We start from the raw sequence: 23646 nt of genomic DNA, 5'->3' as shown, positions 1-23646 counted from the left end.
TGCTCCCTCCCAATTCCAAAAGTTTGAGAAATACTGCATTGAGCCACTACAGCCAGGTCCTTTCTGGGGGTAGATGTGGGTACATTCAGGTCCTTAACTACTCCGCTCTCACAGAAGCAGGACATGATGTCCAGTGCCGAAGCTCTAGACCCTGTCCCAGAAGCCCCCCCGCAGCCCCCACCGAGCTGCATGAGACCTAGCTCCCCCAGGCTGGACTCCACCGAGCTCTACGCAACGTCCAAAGCTGCGGTGGATAGTACGGGTGAGTCTAGGTGGGAAGATGTACCTTTAAGTACAGCATCAAAAAAGTAAAAAATACCCGACTGTTTTATCATGCTAATTTGTCTAGATAATGGTCCTATGTAAAATTATATTGAAAATTCTCCATCAGTCAGTTTTGCTGTTGACCCCCATTATCAGACTCCAGCTTTTTGCATCCTTTATTGTTCGTCTTAGGTCAGAAGTTAATTAAATCCTTGCAACTTTATGGATTCCCCCCCCCCTCCAAATTACAGCCGGGGCGTGGAGGTTATCATGCTAATACTATTTTTCTATTATCATCCCAAATAAGAAAAAGGCCAGAGGAGACTGCAGTTTTTTAACTGACAATTAGCAACTTGTACTGGGGCATGTAATGTAGTGAAATAGTTTAAAAACAAGGCAGCCTTAGTAAGAATAAACACTTGAGGTAACTGATTTAAATTCAGGTTAAAAAAAGAAACAACAACATTAGCGCAAAAATATCATCAATTCTAGCTAAGTTTAAATCGGCTAAATTACAGTTAGGCTAGTCAGTTTCCTGGGCCTGCCTGGCATGGAAAGCTTTGTATCTTTGAGTCTATGAAGTATGTAGCATAACCAGCCATCGAGATAGAGGGCATGAGGGCGTAAACACAAAGCACTCCATCTCAGACCGGGTTCCCTGGAAGAATCGCTGCAGAAGGAGGTCATTAACTGGTTAGCTGTAGTGAAAACCAATGCTCTAAAAGGGGAAAGTAGAGATTGGCTGGGCAATGGAAGAAGTGAATCACTGGAAATGATGGCATATATTTATGGTATATGTAGGGTATATTTAGGGTATATTTAGGGTGTTATGTTACTTATCTGGTTCAGAAGCATGGCTTATATTTACCCCTCCCAGGCCCAGTGATGAAAGAATTGGACATCTTCATCAAGAGGAACCAGGAGTCTGGATTCGGGTTCCGAGTTCTGGGTGGAGAAAGTCCCAAACAGCCGGTGAGACAGAGACACCCGCAGTCCAGGGCGGCTCTGATTGGCCTTAAGCTCTGGCTGATCTGTGTTCTTCTCTGCTCCCGTTGGCCCAAAAGCCATTTGTCCATTTCCAACCGCCGCATCCCAAGCGGCCACGTTGACCCATATCCGTGGGGAATCTGTTTTTACCAGCTCATATCCATTAAGCAGCTGCCATGATGTTGCCCCCGGCAGGTCTACATCGGCGCCATCGTGCCCCTAGGGGCGGCCGAGAAGGAAGGTCATCTCCGGGCAGGAGACGAGCTCATAGCTATCGACAGCGTTGTGGTCAAGGGTAGGCCACACAAGCAGGTGCTGGATCTGATGACCAATGCCGCCCGCAACGGCCAGGTCCTGCTGACCGTCCGCAGGACTATTATCTACAGGGGTGCGTGGAAGCTTCCGGTGGCCATGGTCGATGTTCTATTAAGAAAGATCTTAAAAACTGTCAGCAAGGAGCTCATAAATATCTCAAAGAATGTACAAACTCCACGGGTATACTGCTGCCATGTTGAGTTTGTGGTCTGATCGTCTATTCCCAGACGGTGGGGATGCAGACGGGGGCCAGCAGCTGGCGACCCCCCCCCTGCTGAACGGCTCCCCCAGGCTGCCCCGTGCAGAAGCGCTAGGCCAGGCCGAGCCCCACCCTTATGACATCCTCCTGCAGCGCAAGGAGAGCGAGGGCTTTGGGTTCGTCATCCTCACATCCAAGAGCAAGCCGCCCCCTGGAGGTCAGACCCCCCCCTCTCAGCAGGCCACACACCCACAAACACACAATCACCCTGACCTTTAATGGCCCACTGAGGAACCCCACCAGCACTGCACAAATGTCATCTTAAACTCTTAAGTCTTATGCATTCATTATGCAAATACCTGTAGGTTGTTTCTGTGATAATTTGGACTTAATAAGCATATTAAGGGGAAGCAGAGTGACACAGTGCTGCTTCACACCTCCAGGGTTGAGGGTTCGAATCCCGGCCCTGCTGTGTGTGTGTGTGTGTGTGTGTGTGTGTGTATGTGAGTCTGCATGGTCTCCCTGTTTGTGTGGATATCGCTCACATATTCTAGGTGCAGGTTTAATGTTTGGATGGAGCATTGCGTTTCTTGTTGTCTGCTGGATTAGTTGCTTGTGCATGTCTGGTCATTCCTAAACCTTGCGTGATGCAAGATGTGACTGTATTGAGGTGATCCCTGGCTTGGGGTGTGTGATGTCATTGATTATGCAGGTCGTGAGTGTCTTTAGATGACTTTAGTAAATCTGCTGTTGGGCTTGTTCACTGTTATTGTCTAAACTAATATGGTGCGGTTATTTCCCTGGCAAAGTGATACCACACAAGATCGGCCGCATCATCGAGGGCAGCCCCACTGACCGCTGCGGCCGGCTCAAGGTGGGAGATCGCATCCTGGCCGTTAACAGCCAGTCCATCGTGCAGCTGTCACACAACGACATTGTGCAACTCATCAAGGACGCTGGCAATTCTGTCACCCTGTCAGTGGTCCCGGCAGATGGTAAGAGCATGCTCGGTGCAGAGCCTGCTGGGAAATGTAGTAAAATTCCAGTAGACAAATGTGTCTGTGTCTTTGTGACAGTTATTGCTCTGTGTGCAGACAGGAACACTTGCAGCCGTAATTTACAAATGGGTTTTTGCCCACTTATTTTTACAATGTTTTATAATAATGTTAAGTATTGGAGAATGTTCTTAAATGAGAAGCTTTTCCTAAAAAAGAAATAAATAATTTGTATTTATCAATGTGTCTCCAGATCAATCCCTTTATGTAGCTGAATATCCTACTATTCCACTATAGGTATTCCATGTAAAATAGATGAAGTAATTTGTTTGGGGGCGCAAATGCATAACCCTTCCTGAGATGTGAACCAGCGACCTTATGGTCATAATTCTTTGAATCACTTATGTAGATGAGATTTCTTATTGTGAAAATTGTAATCTGGAATTGACAAGGATGCTGCAGGGATTTGCAGTCCAATAACTGGAGCTACATTTATAATTAGCCACACTTAACTGCTGTAAAGCGCATTAAAGTAAAAATATTTGCTTTTAAAAGGTAGATGACACTGAGATTAAAATTGCCCAGGACAGATATGTGTGTGCTATGGCCTGAATTTGAGGACACCCAGCTCGTAACATTAACAAACCAAAAGGTTCCTGATGCAGTACAGATTTTGTGTGTTTCTTTGGGGCAATTGTTACCGTGTGTTTTCGTGACTGACCAACTATTGTCCGTCTCCCAGAATACACTGGGCCTCCATCTGCTGCCAGTTCGGCCAAGAACAGTCCAGCCTTGCAGCACCGAGCCGTGGGCCAGCAGCCAGCCACCCGAGATGACCGGTATCCATGCACTCGGTGACATTTATCATCTCATTGACCAGGCTCACATTCCGGGACAGAACTAAAACAGTCATTCAACTACTGTTCTTCTGACTCCGGCCTGCCAGCCAAGACAACTAACAAGCACATGTGGCGTAAATAATACACCCCCCCCCCCCCCCCCCACAGCGTATCTTCCCGAGCCCTAGCGTATAATCGTCTGCCGTCCCAAGAGACGTGCTTTTGAAGGCTTAGCGACAAGCTCGTCTTGCGGCCCTGTTGAATTGGGGCCCTGGGAAGCTTCGTATGGATAATCTGCTGCTTATGACCAGGGGCCCGTGCTAAGCTACTGAGCCAGAAAAGGAGGAGAGCGGCTGGGTTATTACTGGCAAATAAATGGCGGCTCTGCCTCCCTCTCTCTCTGCTTTGATCTTCCCCTTAAACGAGATTACCCTTGCACCCACTTTAATCCAATGCGCTGTCCCAGGCTCCGTTAGCGCTCTGGCGCTCACACGCAGAAGTGAGGCCATCCCTCCTCGTATTTTAACCCCCCCAAAAAACTGTTTAGTGTCGTTCTTGTAAATAACTGAACTGTGCCGCTGCTGTCTAGTGGGAGATATTCCCTTACTTCCGTTATTGGGGGAGTGGGCAGTAGCTTTGAGGGCCTGAATAGATGATGAATAATTAGCAGGAGTTGGTGTTGCCCAAAATGTTCTGGGAATCCCCACCGAAGTTTCGCTCACTGCCGCTACGAATGATTGGGATTCAGATGGTCTGTCACAGATCTGGCCGAATCACAGATGCTCTTCTGGCTTGTAGATGCAACCTGGAAATGGAGGAGAAGTGGGAGGGCTCTTCCCGGGCGAGTTACAGGACGCGGGGGGCAAATGAGCAGAGCAGCGTGTGCATGGCGGGGCCCCGGCAGGTGAGTCGTGCCAATTCCTCCTCTGGGGGTGGAATGGGGGTCTTGTGAATGTAATGGGAGAGCAGAGCAGTGACAGTGAGAATCACAATCCCTGATTATGTGTGTGTGTGTGTGTGTGTGTGTGTGTGTGTGTGTGTGTGTGTGTGCGGCACAGGGCTGCTTCACGGTGGAGCTGGACCGTGGTCCTCGAGGGTTTGGCTTCAGCCTGCGGGGGGGGAAGGAGTACAACATGGGCCTGTACATCCTTCGGCTGGCAGAGGACAGCCCTGCCCAGCTGGACGGGAGGATACATGTGAGTCTGTATCCACTGGCCTCTAGGGGGAGCTGGAGGTCTGAGGCAGTAGGAGCAGGACATCAGCTGGCTGGTGTACGTATGCCGAGGTGAAAAGTTCAGGTCCAGTAAGTACGAATCTAGACCACAGTTTTGTTTCAACCAACTAGTTGAGTTCTCTGTGACTGTGACTCTTTATACTCAACTGGTTGGTTGAAACAAAACCTTGGTCTGGATTTGTACTTTCTGGATCTGAACTTTCCACCATTGTGCATATGCATGTAGAGACGCGAACTGATGGAGGTTTGAACCTGGGCTCTTATTTTTATACAAAATACAGGAAATACAGTTACGAGAGAGGACATGGAGAGTGTGTAAATGGCAGTAACATTCACCCAAAGCCTCTGGAGTGAGCTTGTTTGGATCTTCTGAGCTATAAACATTAGGATGTTTTAGGGACTTTAAGGTTTGGGGTGATTTTAATTTCTTTTTCTGCCAACAGGTGGGGGATCAGATAGTGGAGATTAACGGGGAGCCAACCCAGGGAATCACACACACCAGAGCCATCGAGCTCATCCAGGCCGGGGGCAGCAAGGTGTTACTGCTGCTCAAACCCGGGCCTGGGCTGGCACCGGACCACGGTGAGGGTACACACACGCACGTACACACATACAAACACACACACACGCACGTACACACATACAAACACACACACACGCACGTGCACACATACAAACACACACACACGCACACACACACACACACACACGAACACACATATGCACACTCACACATACGTTCACACACACGCACACATACTTGCACACACACAGGTACACACACACACACATACACACATACGCACGTACACACACACACATACGCACAGACGCACACATACACACGTGAGCACACGCACACACACATGTGCACACACACATATATACACACAACACACACAGTTCATGTTTTTATATCTTTATGGGGACTCTCCATTCATTTCTACAGGAATGCCTAATCCCAACAATGACAACCTTAACCCCTACCCAGCCCTATCCTTAATCATAAGCACCAAGTGTGGGGACCAGATTTCCCCACAATGTGATAAAAACTTATTTGAATGGGTGATCCCCACAAAGATAAGAATACAAACGTGTGTGTGTGTGTGTGTGTTTGTGTTCACTTGCATGCCTCTGCGCTCCTGGTTCATATATGCCTCAGCTACTCTCTCTCTCTCTTTCTCTCTCTCTACTCTGTCTGGCCAGGACTCAGCCTTGCCTTTTCCTCCGCTCCCTCCTCTTCCTCCAGACACTCTCTCTTCCTCTTTTGCTTGCACTCTCTCTCTCTCTCTCTCTTTCAGAGTGTCTGCTGGGAGTGGGCAGAGAGTGTGAGAGTACATAGTAGCCACCTGTGGCTGGTGTCAGAGTTCCATGTATTTTCTAATTTTTGATTTTTCATTTTGTGTTTCGGTGATTATTGGTGAGTTGGTGAGCCGGCTGTGGGTGTGGAGCCAGTCGCTGGCTTAGCTGTGTCGGAGGGGGGGGGACGATATCAGCAGCTGTATTCCTTGAAGGAGGTTGATGAGTTTCTGGATGGGAAGCTATGGGAAGTCCGTGCCACTTTCGGGTTTCTTCACGGATGTTCAGAAGTTTTTGGCCTCGGTATGACATTTCCGAGAGACAGCTAGTTATGAGGAGTTATCTATGCAGAAGAGGTATCGACTGAGAAAATTTGTTACTGATTGTGTTACGGCAGGGCTGTGGGTCCGGTGCGTGCAAATTTGCACCACCAATTTGCAAATTTTACTCACCAATTTGCTTTTTCTCGATCTTGCACTGTTTTGTCCTTCTTTGTCTGTTTTTCTTCCTTACAACTTCCCTGGAGTAGTTACTCATGGGGTCATTAAACATTAATGGTGGAAGAGATAAGGATAAGCGGTGGCTGAATTTGTGAAGCTGCATCATTTAGATGCGCTGTTTCCGCGGGAAACTCATAGTGACGGGGACAAGGAGGTGGATTTAAGGTTATGGTGGAAGGGTGGGCTGTTTTTCAGTCATGGTATATGTGCGAGTGTGGGGGTCGCCATTCTGTTTTCTGAGGGGGTTGGAATGGCAGGTGTGCAGCTGCGGGAGGTGGAGCACGGTGGACTGCTGCTGGTTGAGGCTACAGTTGGGGAGACTGCTTTGCTGTTTGTGAATGTTTATGCGCTGACCTGTGGGACTGATCGGCTATGGTGTTTTCGGGGGTTAGATGATGATCTGTCGTGATGTTTTGTTGTGGTTGGGGGTGACTGTTTTTTGGTGAAGAAGAGTATGATCTGTCCAGCATGGAGGTATTGTTGACAGGATTGGCCAGCCTGGGGATGGCGCAGAGGGAAGCCCTGGATGAAGACCTTCAGCTCCAAGAACTAACAATGGCAGTTCGGCGGTTGTCACTTGGGAAGGTGCCGGGCCTCGATGACCTGCCAGCGGAGTTTTATAAACATTTCTGGGATTTGTTGGGGCCTGTTTGAGGTCTGTGACTGGACTTTGAGGTCTGGATGGCTGCCAACTAGCTGCACGAAGCCCGTGCTGACTCTCTTCCTGACAAAAGGGGGTTTGGGGTTGTCGGGTGGTCGGGTCAGCACTGCTAGGCTGGATAGGATTTTTGTGTCAAAGTTTGGGCGGAATGAGGTTTCGACGGCACATATAACTTGCACTTTCTCTGACCACCACTTGGTGTAGGTTGGTGTACTTTTGTCGAAGATCTTGATGTCAAGGTACTACTTGCACTTTGACAGTAGGATGCTGCTGTTTTTGTTGGGGCTTTGCTGTCTTCTGGGGGTGATGGAGGAAGGAAAAGAAGCACTTTCTGGATTTATTCTGGTAGGATGTGGGTAATGTTCAGATCTGGGTTTTTTGCCAGCAGTATGCCGCTCAGTCAAGGGCCGTGGTTAGCAACGTTCTTCCGGATTTGGAGAGGGATGTTGCTTTGTTTGAGAGGCACTTGGTTGCTAGTGATGCCATTGACACTGTGAGTGTATTGCCAGGAAGGAGGAAGGCCTTGAACTCCTTCCCGAGTGAACGGGTGAAAGGGGCTTTGGTCCGGCTTGGGATGTCTCAGATTAGGGACATGGATGCTGTGAGATCTTTCTTTTTCACTTTGGGCAAAACGACGAGATCCAAGCCGATATGTTATACCTTCAGCGTCTGGAAGATCACTGACTGTGGCACCGTCGGAACTACAGAGGCTGGCCATGGACTATTATGCAGCGCTTTTTGGTGAAAAAGAGTGTGATCTGTCCAGCATGGAGGAGTTATTGACAGGATTGACCAGCCTGGAGATGGCACAGAGGGAGGCCCTGGATGAGGACCTTCGGCTCCAGGAACTAACAACAGCAGTTTATTGCTTGGGAAGGTGCTGGGGGTCGATGGCCTACCAGCGGAATTCTGTAAGGACTTGTTGGGACCAAATCTGCTTGAGGTCTTTAACTGGACTCTGGAGGCTGGATGGCTGCCGACTAGCTGCACAAGGGCTGTGCTGATTCTCCTCCCAAAGTTGTTGTGAAACTGGAGGCCCTTCTCCTTGGTGCGCAGTGATTATAAGATCCTGTCGAAATGCGTCTCTAATAGGTTAGCGTGCTGCAGCTGGAGGACTTGGTGTGCCCTGCTCAGGCCTATTGTGTTCTTGGGTGCACCATAATGGACAATCTGTTCTTGATGCATGATGTGATGGACCTGCGTAGACTGGATTCACCCGATTTTAAAGTTACTTCTATTGATCAGGAAAAAGACTCTTTGACAGATTCAGTCATAAGTTCCTTGTGGCTTTTGGCATGGGAACGACAGGGTGTGGAGGGGTATCTGGCAGGGGTGTCCATTGTCTGGTCAACTGTACTGCTTGGCCATTGAACCCTTGCTGTGTTGGCTGAGGGCTGAGCTGCAGGGGCTGCCAGGCCTAAGTAAGGCACATTGTTTTGTCTGCTAATGCTGACAATGTCTCTGTGTTTGTATGGGGGGAAGGGGATGTTCCGGCGCTCCCTCATGGCCTGGAGCTGTACGAGAAGACACCTTTGGCTTGTGTCAGTTGGAATAAGTGTACAGTATGTGCCATGTGAATGGACAGTGACAGGGTCGAGTACTGCTGAAGTTACTGGGTGCCTTATGGTGAAGTGTCTGTGTGAAGTATCTTGGTGTGCACTTCGGATCGGAGGACTTCCTTAGTAAGAATTGGGAGGGGTTGCTGGAGGACGTGTATCCTAGGTCTCATTGGTCATAGATCCCTCCTCAGCTGTCCTACAAGCTCCAGAAGATGCTTGTTGATTTCTTCTGGTCTGGCTAACATTGGACCCGTGCCTCCGAGCTTTTTTTTTGCCTGTGAGGGAAGGCAGTCAGGGACTTGTTGACCTGGCTGGCCCTATCGCTGTTTTCAGACTGAAGACACCTGAAGGGTGAAGGGTTACTATGGGCCGAGACAGCGTACATGTTGCTGCAGCGAGTGGAGGGCGGGAGGGATGACAGACATCTGTTCGTGCTGGACCTGAAGGACGTGGAAGGGTCCGTGACCACCTTGTTTAATCAGTCCGTTCTGAAAGTGTCCTGTGCTGCGGACCGATAGGCCTGGCTCTCTGCCGTGTGTCAGCGTGGAGGAGGACCCGGTGTCTTACAGCCCCCTAATTCGGGTCAGTGCTCTATCATCTAGGTTTTTCGAAGGTCCATGCTGGTGGTGGGCATTGCAAAGCTTGGGGCATTTCAGAGAGAGTAGAACCTGGAAGTCTGTTTCTGTCTTGTGTACTAGTCCAGTCATCTCATCCAGTCAATCCTCAATGACGTTTCTTTGGTTCTGCCTGAGGGGTCCGGGAGGTCTGCGGTGGACGGGGTGGGGGATCTGAGGGGGCTTTTCTCGCCCTTGCATATTTCAGCGGCAGTGGAGGGACAGTGGGAGGCTTCCAGGAGGTTGGGTATTTTGACACCGGGTCCTTCCCCCTTGGGCTGTTGGAAGACCCTGTACCATCCCCCCATGGAGAAGCGCACAGCTGACCTGCAGTGGAGGGTGGTGCAAGGGGCTGTGGCAACGAACAGACATGTGGTGGATCCTTCTGTGGTGGGGGACTGACGTTTTGTGGACAAGATGAAACTTTGGTGCATCTTTTTTTGAGGTTCGCAAGGCTTGAGACCATGTTCCTGCAGCTGATGGCGTGGTTTGGTGGGTGTGGGGCAAATTTCTCTGATGTTTTTCTCATTTATGGTCCAAGATACAAGGCGCGTAAGAAGGGTAAATTGTGCATGTTAAACTTTTTGGTGGGGCAGGCCAAGCTTGCGATTTGGCTGTCTCTGAAAAATTAGCTGAGAGGGGCTGGGTCGACGGATTCTAAGTTTGTATTGGTGGGGCTGGTGGCGATGTGGCTCAGGGTGGAGAATACATACTCTTTGCTGACCCACACCCTGCAGGATTTCTCGACTGTGGGGACAATGCGGAGTGTTGTGTGAACTTGGTGATGATCAAGGCCCAGTGTTAAACGTGTGACAGCATGGCATTTCTGACTTCTGTGGATTTGTGTGGTTTTTTTTTGGGAGTTTTTTTTACTGGCATTGTTTGTGCTTCTGTGTCAGTAAAGGGAGTTTAAAAGTCAAAGTCTCTCTCTCTGTGTCTCTCCTCTGTCCAGTCGAGACTCAGCCTTGTCCTATCCTCCTCTTCCTCCAGGCACTCTGCCCTCTCTCTATCTCTCTCTCTATTTGCTTTCTCCTCCGTCTGGCTGGAACTCAGCCTTTCCTTGTCCTTCTCTCCTTCCTTTTCCTCCAGGCACTCTGTCCTCTCCCTCCCTCTGTCACTCTCTCCCTCCCTCTCTCTCTCTTTCCTCCATCTGACCAGGACTCAACCTTGCCTTGTCCTCCTCTTCCTCTAGGCACTCTGTCCTCTCCCTCTCTCTGTCACTCTCTCTCTCTCTCACTCCTCCATCTGGCCGGGACTCAGCCTTGCCTTGTCCTCCTCTTCCTCTAGGCACTCTGTCCTCTCCCTCTCTCTGTCACTCTCTCTCTCTCTCTCTCTCACTCCTCCGTCTGGCCGGGACTCAGCCTTGCCTTGTCCTCCTCTTCCTCTAGGCACTCTGTCCTCTCCCTCTCTCTGTCACTCTCTCTCTCTCTCTCACTCCTCCGTCTGGCCGGGACTCAGCCTTGCCTTGTCCTCCTCTTCATCCAGGCACTCTGTCCTCCTCCACTCTCTGCTACTACCCCACATCTGAGCATCACCACTAAAAGGTTTCGCTGCTCCGGCTGCTCTGGCTCCAGCCACCTTGGTAAAGGTCGTCTTCCTCCTCCTCCTCCTCCTCCTCATTCCTCCAGGCCATGTCTCTCTTTCAGAGGTGCCCTGGCTCTGCCTTTCTCACCCCCCTGATTCCCACTCTGCTGGGATTTCCCCAAGCCTTGGTTGATCCAGTCTGTCCTTTGTTTACGGATCAGTGCAGGCAAAGAGACCTTAAGAAATAATTATCTGTTTATGTAAATCTCAGTGTAGCCCCGCTAATGCTTGTCATTATTGTCCCAATGACTTTTATTAGGAGACATTTGTATTTAAATAATGTTATGTGATATTCACACCATTTATACTGCTAGGTATTGTACCATTTTCCTAACCGATTGTCCTCTTAGGACCAGAAGCTCAGTCCTGACAATTACATCTCCCGTTCCTTAACCTGGATGTTAACTTTGTTCACATGGTACTTGGAGACATCTAATTGTAACTGTATCACATAATGCTGCAGTTATTTGTATATCAAAAGTATTCTGTATACATACATATGCATATTGTTGACACCAGTCCAGAGTGAAATACTGTACAGATGAGAGCCACTTATATGTTATCATTTGCACATTACATCTGAGGCCTGTGTCATGGATACGTTATGTATCATAGATATCAGAAATTTAGATGACCGATGGCACAGGTTTACTCTTAAAGCCCTGCCTCTGTTTGATCTAATGCAGTATTTCCCAACTCGGGTCTAGCGGACCCATAGACGATCTACGTTTTTGCTCCTTCACAGTTCCCTGGACTGTCTGACAGGGAGCTCGGAGGGAGCTAAACCGGTTTGGGAAACACTGGTCTAATGGACTAACCTACTGCTTTACCTGCAGGCATTCAGAGAGACGCTCTGGGCCCAGTATCTCCATCTGTCAGCTCTGCAGAATCGCTCTCCCTGCCTCTGGAGTGGAACACCCCTATCCCTGTGCCTTCCGCCTCCCCCATGTCCTTCCCTCGGTTGCCTGAACCACAAGCCAGCTGGGAAGCCGCAGTGGAGAGAAGGCTTGGCGCAAACACTGCAGACGAGTTGCTGTTGGATCCCGCAGAGGGACAGTGCAACCACCAGGGGGCACCCAGTCCTAACAGGGGGAAGACTCCCAGCCGGTCTCCCAGCTCCCAAAAGAAACATGGGGAGGCCCGTGCCGGAACAAGACAGCTGCACCAGGAGCAGCAGGGCGAGCGAAGGAGCAGGGAGGATGCGGGCTGGAGGAAAAGGGAGGCAGAGCGAGACACCCAAACACACAGAGAGGGAGCAGAGAGGAACAGAACCCGGGGGAGGCAAGGGGAAGGCTGGGGAAGGGGGAGTCAGCCGAGAGGAGAAGAGGAGGAGAGCTGGCCTGACCAGAGGAGGTGCACAGGCAGGAAGCAGGACACTCCTGGCGGGAGGGGGCCGATCACCCCTGGCCCGTGGAATATACCAAGCTCTGCCAGAATCCTGTCCTACTCCGAAGTCATGCGGGACAGCTGCTGATGAGCGTTTCTGGAAGCTCGGTGGCACAGGTGGCAGCCCTCTGACGGAAGTTCTGCAGATACCCCCCCCCCCCCCCCAAGCCCCTGCCTGCGCCCTGCTGGCCGCAGCCTCGTCCACGAGAAACAGGAGACAGACCTTCACATGGAGCGCTTCTCTGTCAGGGCCTTGTCTTACTGCATGCAAAAACAAAGGATGACAAAAAAAAACTGTCATTTTTTTCAGTCAGCGGAGATTTGGACTCCTGTCTTCTGTTGTCTTTTTGCGTTAATGGAAATTACAACCTTGCATGTCTCATCCAAACTCCAGATTGTTACATGTAAACATGTAAAATGAGGTACCAAACAGGCTAAGAGATTCTGTGAACATGTTTATACAGTTTTGGTCATATAATATTTAACTTTATAGCTTTAATTTATTAGTTTCAGTATTTTATTGGCACACATTGTGATCCAGGAAAGTTTATTTTGACCCTGACTTCAATACTTAAAAACATTGAAATTCCTAACCAGTATTTTTTTACAACTGGACAAATGTGCCAATTTAATGTATATATTTAAATACAGATACCAAAACAATATTTAAAATATTGCTTTTTTGATATGTCCAGATCTTCAAACCTTAAATTATTATTCCCAAAAACAATTTAAGGATTTCTAGGACAATTTCTTCCTTACATAAATGCATCCTGTTTGGTACCTTGTAAAATAAAATGTGAAAATGTGTGTGTACATATATACATATATATACGACCAGAGACTTGTGCTTATTGGTTATCTTCTTTATGATAAATTGTATCTAATTTATTCAAATGAAAAAAAAAATGGAGTGATATAGATATATGCATCCATCTTGAGCCAATCAGCATTTTGATGTGGGCTTCTGGGATTTGGAGTTTTATGACCTTACACTGTCCTTTATCACTGTTTTTTTATGGAAGGTCAGAGGTCAGTCTTGCACAACGAATGGCAGTCAGTGGGCTTTCAGACACGACGCTGACACTTTCACTCATGCACGTAAAATGTTGAGAGAGAGGGCTACCTCACCGATGGTGTCCGACACGAGATCAAGGGCTCTATAACAGCGTCAGATTTAATTCTCCTTCAAACAAAGCATCAGCACCAAAGTGGCTCTTCAAGGCCCAGCTACTATGAATTTAATTCCCGTTGGTGTTTTATTCTTTGCATGGGTTTTCGTTCCACTGATTGTCCCTGTCTTTGATGGACAGCTGTAGCAAAAATGTCTGCAATGTGTTCATTGTTTTGCAGATCTTCTTCCCTCTGACTCATTCCTGCTTCAGTGAGCTCAGATTTCGAGTGTAGCTGGATAGTTTTTGAAAACCTCGGGGGGGGACGTGGGTGTGGCTTGTTGACAGAGTGAGTCTCCGTCTTCTTTTTGAGCAGTGAGATTCCCATTTAAATGCTTAAGTCGTTAGCAGGCTCTGACCACAGCTCTGTTGGGTAATGTCCCCAAATACATCGGTGGGTAATGTACTGTATATGAATGCATGACTTTCAGCCAGGAAATATTCTTTTGTTGTTTGAAACATCTAACTTTGGCACATGCATGGATATGGATGTGGATGTCCTTCTTGATAAACGTTGTGACTTGGATAACAGAAAACTGCATTTAGCCAATGACAGACCCCTAGACATGTTTGGAAAGATCTGTTCGGTTCAAAGCATTTCTCAAAATGTGTGTGCTACCCAAATGGTCTTGTTGAGTTATAGTTGTAAGAAGAGTTTTTATTCAAGCTGTTGGTAGGCAACTCATGCACTGACCGTCAACTACTGTATGCAGTCCCCTTTGCGGTTCTGTAAACTTGTAGAGATATTGTGAAAACATACACAAGCTGGTATTCATCATGGTTATCGCATGCAAAAGAAGTAATAGTGAACTCTCTTATCTTTTGATTCCAGACCAAAAACAAGAACTGATTTAGATCTTTCTCATGTCATAGAGGGGTTTAAATGTAAAAAAAATGAAGTTATTTTTGCATTGCTTTTGCTAAACTTGCATAGGTCTTATTCAGCATCTCACAAATGTGCATCATTCTAAAACAGTGTTAATCAACCCGGTCCTCAGGGGACCCACAGCCAGTTCACACAGTTTTTGTCCCTCCCAGCTCCCTGCCGGACAGTCCACATTTTTCCTCCCTTCCAGCTCCCGGCTAAAACGTGGACAGTCTGGGGGCCTCAAAACGCAGGTTGAGAAACACTGTTCTAAAAAGAATTTGCCGGATGAAGAACGGACAAGCAGAACAAGTTGCAGTCAGTGAGCTGTCTGAACAGCCCTGCCGGAAGCACTCCTGCCATCTCCTGCATTTAGCTGGCAAGCAGCAGCCAATCACATCACAGTTTACTGCATAGTACTTTGGACAAGTTCATTTTTGGGGAGTCTCAGTATATCAGTATTTCCCAATCCAGTCCACAGGGATCCACAGACAGTCCACGTTTGTGCTTCCTGCCAGCTACCTACCAAGGCAGCAAAACTGTGGACTGTCTGGCAGGGAGCTCGGAGGGAGCAAAAACACGGACTGACTGTGGGTCCCTCAGGACCAGATTGGGAAACACTGCAGTATATCATTGTCATCTGCACTAGGGCATTGTGAGAGACCCCTGAAGGCTACTGACACTGCTGTTTCGGCATACAGTGTACAAAGTGGCCTGTGCACTTTAGTTAATCAGAAACTTAGCTTGGTCTCGACATTATGTGGTAGCTGTAAATGTTTATATATTGTACAGCATCTTTATAAATACATAGAGTTCTCATTCTGGAAAAACAAAAAAATCAAGATCTGTAAATCTCCCCATTATTTTTTTATGTAACTGTAAAGATGATGTGAGGTGGAAAGAGTCATTGCATTCTGTTCATGCAATATTAAAGTTCTAACAAGATAACATTATTCAATGGCTTGAAGTTATTTTCTGTTTCAGTGAGGGGTCAGCTAATCCCTCTCATGATGGACCTGGTATCTCAACATCAGAGGATTATTAAAAGGTTTAGTTGTCAGCTAGTGTCTGTTTGATATCAAAATTTTGCCTCAGACAGTATTGCCGGCTTGGCATTAAATATTATCTGTATATTCACCCTTGGGATTAATCAGTCTGTGATGTGAAATTAGCCACATGAATCTTTTACCACAATTTCTGATATAGGGATCGCAGATATATTTTTATTTTAAAAAGTCATCTGTTACTATCAAAAGTCTTAGGCAGTCAAAGAAGATGATGTTTAAATGATCTTCATGTTGGTATCAAGACTTTGATATTATGCCTCCCAAACTGTGTCCGCTTATCCATTTCAAAACCTCTTCTTAAGTCACCCCTGTATGTGCAGCAACCTTCCAAAACACCCGTGTAGTGTTTAATTCAGCCACTAGCACAACATGTTTGACTAGTCAATACCTCACTGAGTTATTTAACTCATTAAATTAATTAATTAAATGATTCATCTGGTGATGAAATTTACTGAACACATGGAATGACCCCAAAGGGAGGAGAGGTCCCTGCCAAACAGTCCACATTTTTGCTCCCTGCCAGACAGTTCACATTTTTGCTCCCTCCCAACTCCTGATTGGGAAACATTGGCTTAGAGGAACATTTCTAACCAACTGCTCTAAGACAGTAAAATTATTTGTTTTCAGTGTTCTTTTATTCTCTATATATAAATTAACAATGGATAATTAGCTCTACATATCACATAATTGATTTGTTTGTTAGAGTGAAGTCTCGAGCGGACCTTAATATACATTTTAATATGACAAATGTAGCAAATGATTTTACCTGTTTCATCGGCTTAATTGTTCTACTTAATTGCCATAATGACTTTGCCAAGCAGGAGTACCCAAAATTCCCAGCAGTGCTCCAGAACATGAGTCTAATTAACTGAGACTCTGTTTTTTTTAATGGCTGCTGAACACCCCAACTATGACTATCTCTCCATTCAGACATCAGAGCAACAAGTGGGCATGTTACAGAAAAACGGAGGTGGGAGAGAAAGCTTTCATTTAGCTATGCAGCCCAAGGAGCTTGAAAGGTCTTCTGAAACATAAATGTTCTGAAGGACGTTTCAAGTGCAAGGCCTGTGTTCTTTGAAGGCCATGTGAGTTTATGTGCTGACTGAACGAAACTCAAGGGGACTGGAAAATAGAGAGAGGTTCATTAACGTCCAGAAGTTGAATGAACGCCCACGCTGGTCAAGATGTCTCATTCATAGCAGTTTCCAGGTAATGTCCATTGTGGAAGTTTATGCAAATATGGGAACAGAGGGAGGTTTAAGAGAGGAATACCTTGAGAGATATACCTGTCCACCAGCCATAAGTCGGAAATGGCCTGTTTTTGTCCCTAAAAAACTGACCGTTTTTTGGTTTATCTCAGCTGATCTGCGTTCCGGAAGCGTACGCATCATGCACATAAGCACATGCACATTATTTCCCAAAATCTCATTTGTGTGGAAATATTTGTGAACAGCACATTAAGACTGCAATCTGTAATGTTAATCACAAAAAAACTACAGTTAAGAAATTTGATCCGACATTTCAAAGTGCGTCACGCAAAAGAACACTGACGATGCTAAACAGGCATTAGCTTCACCTCTCACTCAAACATCAGTACAGATGATGTTTCAGAAAACCCAAAGCACTAGTCAAAAAGCACCAGCAATTACAAAACAGATAATGAAATTTATTGCATTAGATGACCAAGTTTCCAAAGTCGAAGTCCAAGCTTCATTCCTGCGCTTGCTGAAGTTGCACAAGTTTACCTGTCTGCGGCCCACACGAGTGTAGACAATGAACATTTGTTCAGCTCAGCTTCTTGTATGATGGACAAGAAATGAAACTGACCAGTTTGTCACAGCAGAAATGTTTCTTTTTGTAAATAAGAATTTGCATACACTGCTGAAGGAGAATTGACCGGGCAATGTATAGGATATCATTTTTAAAATGACATTGATTTAATTATATTTAAAAAAACTGCTGTAGCATCCATGTTTTACTCATTACAGTAAACTTGATTTGATGTGATTTCACAAATTCTTTCCTTTAAATCTTGAAAATATACATCTTTCTTTCTTTCTTTCTTTCTTGTCTGTTGCTTTAAAAAAACACAATAAATCAGCAATTGGATCAGAATCAGACAATTTTCTTGTAAAAACCCAGCAATCAGAATCAGCCTTAAAAAAATTTGGATCAATCCATCCCTAGGAATGACCTTTGTGTTTCCGCTTCAGAAAGGCCATTCACTATCAAATCTCACAGTCCATTACTTTTCATGACATCTGTGCAGAAACCTCTTGCATTGTCCCAGATTTCTGAATTTTGAATCGAATTCCACTGAACCCTGGAATTGGCTCCATGGGCTAAATTCGAGGCTTAACATTTATGTTTAAATATAACTATTCATGTAGCTTAATTTTGATTAATGTATGACCCACCTACAGGTCTAGGTTATTACCCACTTATCCACTTGCTATAAAATAATTCCTACCATCCAGAGCAAAAGACATCACAAATGATTACCCTAAAGGTCAAGTGTTCAGCACCCATATTTATGACTGCCTGGCCCAATCTGACCTGTGTGACCCAAGAGATGCTGGGACTGACCATGTGTCCCCTAGTACACATGCCGGGAGAGCATTAGAGGAGCCTCCGTTGTCATGGTAGCACTCCAGTTGTCATGGCAGCCAGAGGCACCCATATACATTACCAGAGATTCGGCACAGGGAAAGATTTGTTTGGTTTTGATCAAGAAACTGATCCTGCAACAGTCTCCTCATCAGGGTGGGGGTGGGGGGGGGGGGGGGGGGCAGGATGGGTCATGTCTCATTAAATTAAAGAGTTCTGAGAAATTATTTTCCACTTAGCAATTCCTTGGATGCTTCTACCCACAATCACTTGCATAACTAAAAATCTGTTTCATAAATCATAATATTCCACAGTAGTACCTTTTTCCATGGGTACAACAGTGGCCAATTGAAGCATCCCTTTTTAAGACTACTGTTGTATAACTAGTGAATCAGCAGGGAGTTACTAAGGTCTTCAGTATGACAGGAAGGGTAAGCATTTGGATTGATGGATGCTGTATTAAACATTGATTACAAGCTGCGAACAGCAGCATATGTGGAAGGGCTGTTTCAAAAATGTACACAAATGAACATGCAAATAAAATATTTATGTCAGTCCGGCCAGTGCACCTCAACATTCAAGTTTGCTGGCTTAATAAACTTTTAACATTATTTTGATTGACAGAGAAATTTTGTCCAAAAAAAAATCTGCCATCTAAATTTCTGCTAATCCATTTAGCCGTTTTCAGGGTATTACCCTCAGAGACAACACTGGATGACTACAGTAATTAATCTCAACTTTAAAAAAAAGCTTTATTAAATTCAATCAATTGCTGTGCACATTTTAATGAGAAGGAATCCATTTACAGGCTCCTGTCAGGCATCTCTGACCTCATCGTCTTTAACTGCTGAGAGTCTAAAGTAGCAACATACAATTGGAAAAATTTAGTGAAGTTGTAAGAAAAATTTGTGAATGTTACGTATTTCTGCTTAAACTATAAAATGACAACATTGTAGGAACCAATCATGCAGAAGTCCAGATAATTCCAAAGGTTTCACAATTTTCATTTGATGAAGGTTTGAAAATTATATTAATACAATAAGGTTAAAGCCACTTGGTGCCACCAAAAAGAGCCTTCACAAAACCGAGAGACTTCTCAGTGAACACCAGATAGGTCACGTGTTCCAGGCTCACTGCTCACATCTGGGCTCCGAGCAGAGCTAGTACTCGATAACTAGGATCTCTTATTGCTCATCAAATGTGTTTAGTAGGTCCTGTGTCATTCCATTATCTACCAAAGTCCTTTCTCGGGTTAGGGGGTAGAGAAAAAGTCACCTGTAATAAAAATGTAATAGTATAAAGCAGATCCATGGGATGACACTGAGACACAGAGAGCGAGAGAGAAAGAGAGAGAGAGGGACCAAGACCAATGGGCCAGATTCATTTGCAATACATTTGCCAGTTTGTCTTTGGTCTTTTTTATGCTTTACCTGACTCTCCTACCTATTTTATGCCAAGGCTACCTATGAGATCTTCCTAGCCCCTCCCATGCTACTCCTGTGTTGTGTGGACCTCCAAAGATAAGGTCATCTGGTGTAAATCTCATGAGGCGTGATCTTGCCCATCTGAATGGTTCTGCTAAGAGTCAGATGGACCATGGGTAGCCTGCTATTGCTAAGGGGACAGGGCAATGAAGGGAGAGCCAATGGCAGCTGTCATGGCAGCACCTCTGGGATGCACACGTGTGTGTCACTCCGGCCAGTGGGCAGGTCGGCGTATGCTTGGTGCAACTCGGCAACCGGAAGAAGTACAGCAGCTGCCACTTCATCAGGACCACAGCTTCCTTTAAAATAGTTAGTCTCCTTGAGCAGGCCTTGGGAGAAAGCTGGAACTTACTGCCCAAGCCACTGGCTAAAGTCTGGCTCTTGAAACTGGTGCACTCATTCTCCATTGCTTCATTGTTTCTGTTGTGGGTGTTACCCCTGCCTTTGTTTTCCTTAAGAAACACCTGAAGTTGGTGTTGACCCTTTACCCCTGGGAATTTTCTCAAAAAACTCAGCCACTACAGACCTTTTGCTCTATATCCTACTGTTGGCTGACTGCTTTTATTTAGATTAATCCTATAGCACAACACTGAGTCCACCCTGCTTATTATACCATCATATAGATCATAAAAATTTATAATGAATAATCAATCATAATTTCATTTTTTAATGTGAGTTAGGGATTTTTATATAGTTGCTTGAAAGTCCAAAGCTGCGTACCTTTACAGAAACGGCTCGTGCTTTTGTTTGGGAATATAGGCTGGCTTTCCCTTAGAGATAGTCATTCTACATAAGACGTGAAGAGCCATTTGATTCAATCGAGCTCTGGATTGTGTGTGTATGTGTTTTTTTTAAAGCATCAGAGCGCCCTCTTGTGGTAAGAAAAAACTGCGCCTTTCTCCTTAGGCATCGACGGTGTTCATGTTAAGTAGGATAGTGTTATTTTGACGGTGAGTATAGAATATCGTAATTGATTTCCTAGGATTGACTATTGTTTTAAAGCTTTTGCACAGAATGGGCGATCTGTCAAGTTACTTATGTTTTATGACTAGGCATAGCAGGGAAAAATCATGTGTAGGGGAAAATTCTTTATTAATTTTCTTTCGTTTATTTGGCTTTAAAAATTAAAAAACCACATACACACTCATAAAAACCATGGCTGTTTGTAATAAAGCCTGAACTCATAGTGCTTTTTACAGATTTTCAGCAATATGATGATTTTATAGGGGCAGTGTGGTGGTTAGCACTGCTTACTCACTCCTGTGGGACCAGGGTTTGAGTCCCTGCCATGATTCCATGCGTGTGGACTTCATGTTCTCTCCATGTCGTCATAAGGTTTCCTCTGGGTTCTCTGGTTCCCCCCCCCTCACAATATGAAAACATGCCAAGGTAAATTGAAGTTACCAAACTGCCTGTAGATGTGCATATGTGAGCGATTAGTGAGTGAGTGAGTTGTGAGTGAGTGAGTGAGTGAGTTGTGAGTGAGTACGCCCTGCAATGGGTTAACTCTCACACGCTCCTACAATAATTATACTGAGAAGTAACCTGACATGTGCCATTGGGGTCAATTTGACCCCAGGGTAGGCATGTGAGTTAAATGTGAAGAGAACACAAAGAGCAATCGACATAACAGATACGTTTCAGCAGCTATATTTCACCTACAGTTCAGACTGGGTAATCCATCTGAAGCTATGCAGGTTTGGGCCTGGCCAGTACTTGGATGCAAGACCAACTATGGAAGCTGGGTTTCTGCTGGAAGAGGTGTTGGTGTGGCCAGCAGGTTAGCCTGTCCTGTGGTCTGTGTGGGTCCTATTGCCCCAGTGCAGTGATGGGGGCACTGCAAAAATGGCGCCGTCCTTCCGACGACATGTAAAACCAAGGTCCTGACCCTCTGAGATTAAAAAGACCCAGGACTCCTAATCATCCCCTATATCTGACTGGTGAATTCTCTCCTGCCCCTTCACCACCTTAGCTACTGTGTGGGAGGCGTACTGGTGCAGAATGGCTGTGTCACATCATCCAGGTGGGGGCTGCACAGTGGGGGTGGCTGAAGTGGCTCCCCATTGGTTCTGTAATGTGTTTGGTTGTCTTGAAAAGTGCTGTATATTTGTAACATCCATTCATTGATGAAGAACAATTCTGACTCCTTCGTGGTATCTCGCAAAATAACTGGTAACTCCTCTATTAAGCACTTACCATGGTCAGGGTTTAAAAAAATAATTAATTGTGTTATGCAAAGATGCAAAGAGCCTCTTGCAGTGATAAAATATGTGTGTGTGTATAGAAATATTTTTAAATTTTTCTAGTGAGACCCACTCATCTTTTGTACATGCATAAAATTGCACTTGGGGGATCATAGTTATAACAGCAAACTCTTAAAATAGTGATTCAAGAAAGCACCAGTGCATAAGCATCAACCATTGTCAAAAAATCAGATGACAGCCTTACATTGTGTGTAGACTACAGACAATTAACTTCCAAGACCATGAAAGCTTTGATGTTTTAAAAGGAGCAAAGATCTTTTCTACTATTGATTTGGTGAGTGGGTACTATCTAGTTGCTTTTTCTGAAATGGACCAACACAAGAGAGCATTTACCTCCCTTTGGCATATAAGAATATTTTCGGATGCCATTTAGTGTTTGCAATATTCCGTCACTGTTCCAACACCTTATGCAGACAATGATGAGTGACATGTAGAGAGCCACCCACAGGACCAACTACAGAATCCAATCCAATCTGAATGCACATAGCTCCACCCGAGTGGCTCTTGGAAAGTTACTTATTCTTTTAGGCAAAATTAAATTTGACTCCATTATATTTAAAGAATTGTTTAGAATCTGTTAGTTATGATCTCTACATAATTATGATTGTTCTGATTACTTCTAGACTTTCCTTATTGTAACTAACTTCCAGTTTGTAATGCTACACAGGATTGGCTTTGGCTCATTAAGCAAATCTACCCATTCATTTTCTGAAACTGCTTATCCTGTTCAGGGTCGTGGGGGGTCCAGAGCCTACGGGCACAAGACAGGAAACAACCCGGGATGGGGTGCCAACCCATTGCAGGGCACAGTCACACACCATTCACTCACACACCATTCACTCACACACCATTCACTCACACACACACAATTTGGTAACTTCAATTAACCTCAGTGTGTTTTTAGACTGGGGGGTGGGGGGGGAGAACCCCACAAAACCACAGGGAGAACATGCAAACTCCACACCCATGGAACCCTGGCAGAGACTTGAACCAAGATCCCAGAGGTGTGAGGACACGGGGCTAACCACTGCACCTTCATGCCGCCCCTTAAAGCAAATCTATAAACAAAACATCTGACTCGTTTGAGATCTGCTCAAGGATTGAAGAGTGGCTACACAGTACCAGAATGCCATTTTGGTTGGTTACTTCAGCTCAGTGACTCAGTTTAACTGAATGATTCATCCCGGAGTCTCAACTTGTCTACGGGTTGCACAATAAGCTCAGCTGATCATAGTCTACTTGACTGACTCAACTCACTACAGGACATACTGTAACCAGTGAATCTCCAATTAATCAGAGCCAAATGATGGATGAAGAATCTAAAGTCATCCAGTGGTAAAGCACCACGCTCTTACCCTGTGGTCTAGTGTGTGTCTTGGTCAGCACTTGTAATAACCCTTCCCCTGGAATGTACAACAGTTAGCAATTTCAGACAACCAATAAGTAATCAGAACACAGTTTATCTGCTGGGTAAAACAACATACCAATCACCATTGAAAACCAAGATACAAAGATGAACCTATGTCTACTTACATAACTACATACACACACAAGACAACAATCAAAATAATGGCCCTTGAGGCTGTGTTGGTGAGCCCCAGGGGAGACCAATACCAAAGGACTCACCTTGGAGGATCACCACCTCCAAGTCTGAGGCTATGGTTCTCAACCAGAAAAGGTTTGATTGCTCTCTCCAGGTGGGGGATGAGTTGCTGCCTGAAGTGGAGGAGTTTAAGTATCTCGAGGTCTGG

General features: G+C 45.7%; 1 protein-coding gene across 5 annotated transcripts in view; it reads left to right on the top strand.

The window, feature by feature from the left end:
• The window catches only part of LOC111852041 (membrane-associated guanylate kinase, WW and PDZ domain-containing protein 3-like), a 103126-nt gene extending 87700 nt beyond the window's left edge, over nt 1-15426 (top strand). For 3 of the 5 annotated variants that reach the window (XM_023827525.2, XM_023827524.2, XM_023827522.2), the window contains 10 exons: nt 115-262; nt 1142-1236; nt 1447-1639; nt 1794-1982; nt 2575-2760; nt 3503-3599; nt 4398-4503; nt 4658-4795; nt 5277-5415; nt 11887-15426. In XM_023827525.2, coding sequence (XP_023683293.2) covers nt 115-262; nt 1142-1236; nt 1447-1639; nt 1794-1982; nt 2575-2760; nt 3503-3599; nt 4398-4503; nt 4658-4795; nt 5277-5415; nt 11887-12524 — 1929 coding nt within the window. In that variant the 3' untranslated portion in view covers nt 12525-15426. Of the gene's footprint in view, nt 1-114; nt 263-1141; nt 1237-1446; nt 1640-1793; nt 1983-2574; nt 2761-3502; nt 3600-4397; nt 4504-4657; nt 4796-5276; nt 5416-10951; nt 11049-11886 lie in introns of all 5 variants that reach the window. The other 2 variants (XM_023827526.2, XM_023827523.2) reach the window with 2 other exon arrangements.
• The last annotated feature ends 8220 nt before the right edge of the window (nt 15427-23646 follow it).

The sequence above is a fragment of the Paramormyrops kingsleyae genome, chromosome 8 (genome assembly GCF_048594095.1).
Source record: "Paramormyrops kingsleyae isolate MSU_618 chromosome 8, PKINGS_0.4, whole genome shotgun sequence".
NCBI lineage: Eukaryota > Metazoa > Chordata > Actinopteri > Osteoglossiformes > Mormyridae > Paramormyrops > Paramormyrops kingsleyae.
Note: the sequence above shows the minus strand (reverse complement) of the source record. Positions and strands in the feature narration are given on the sequence as shown.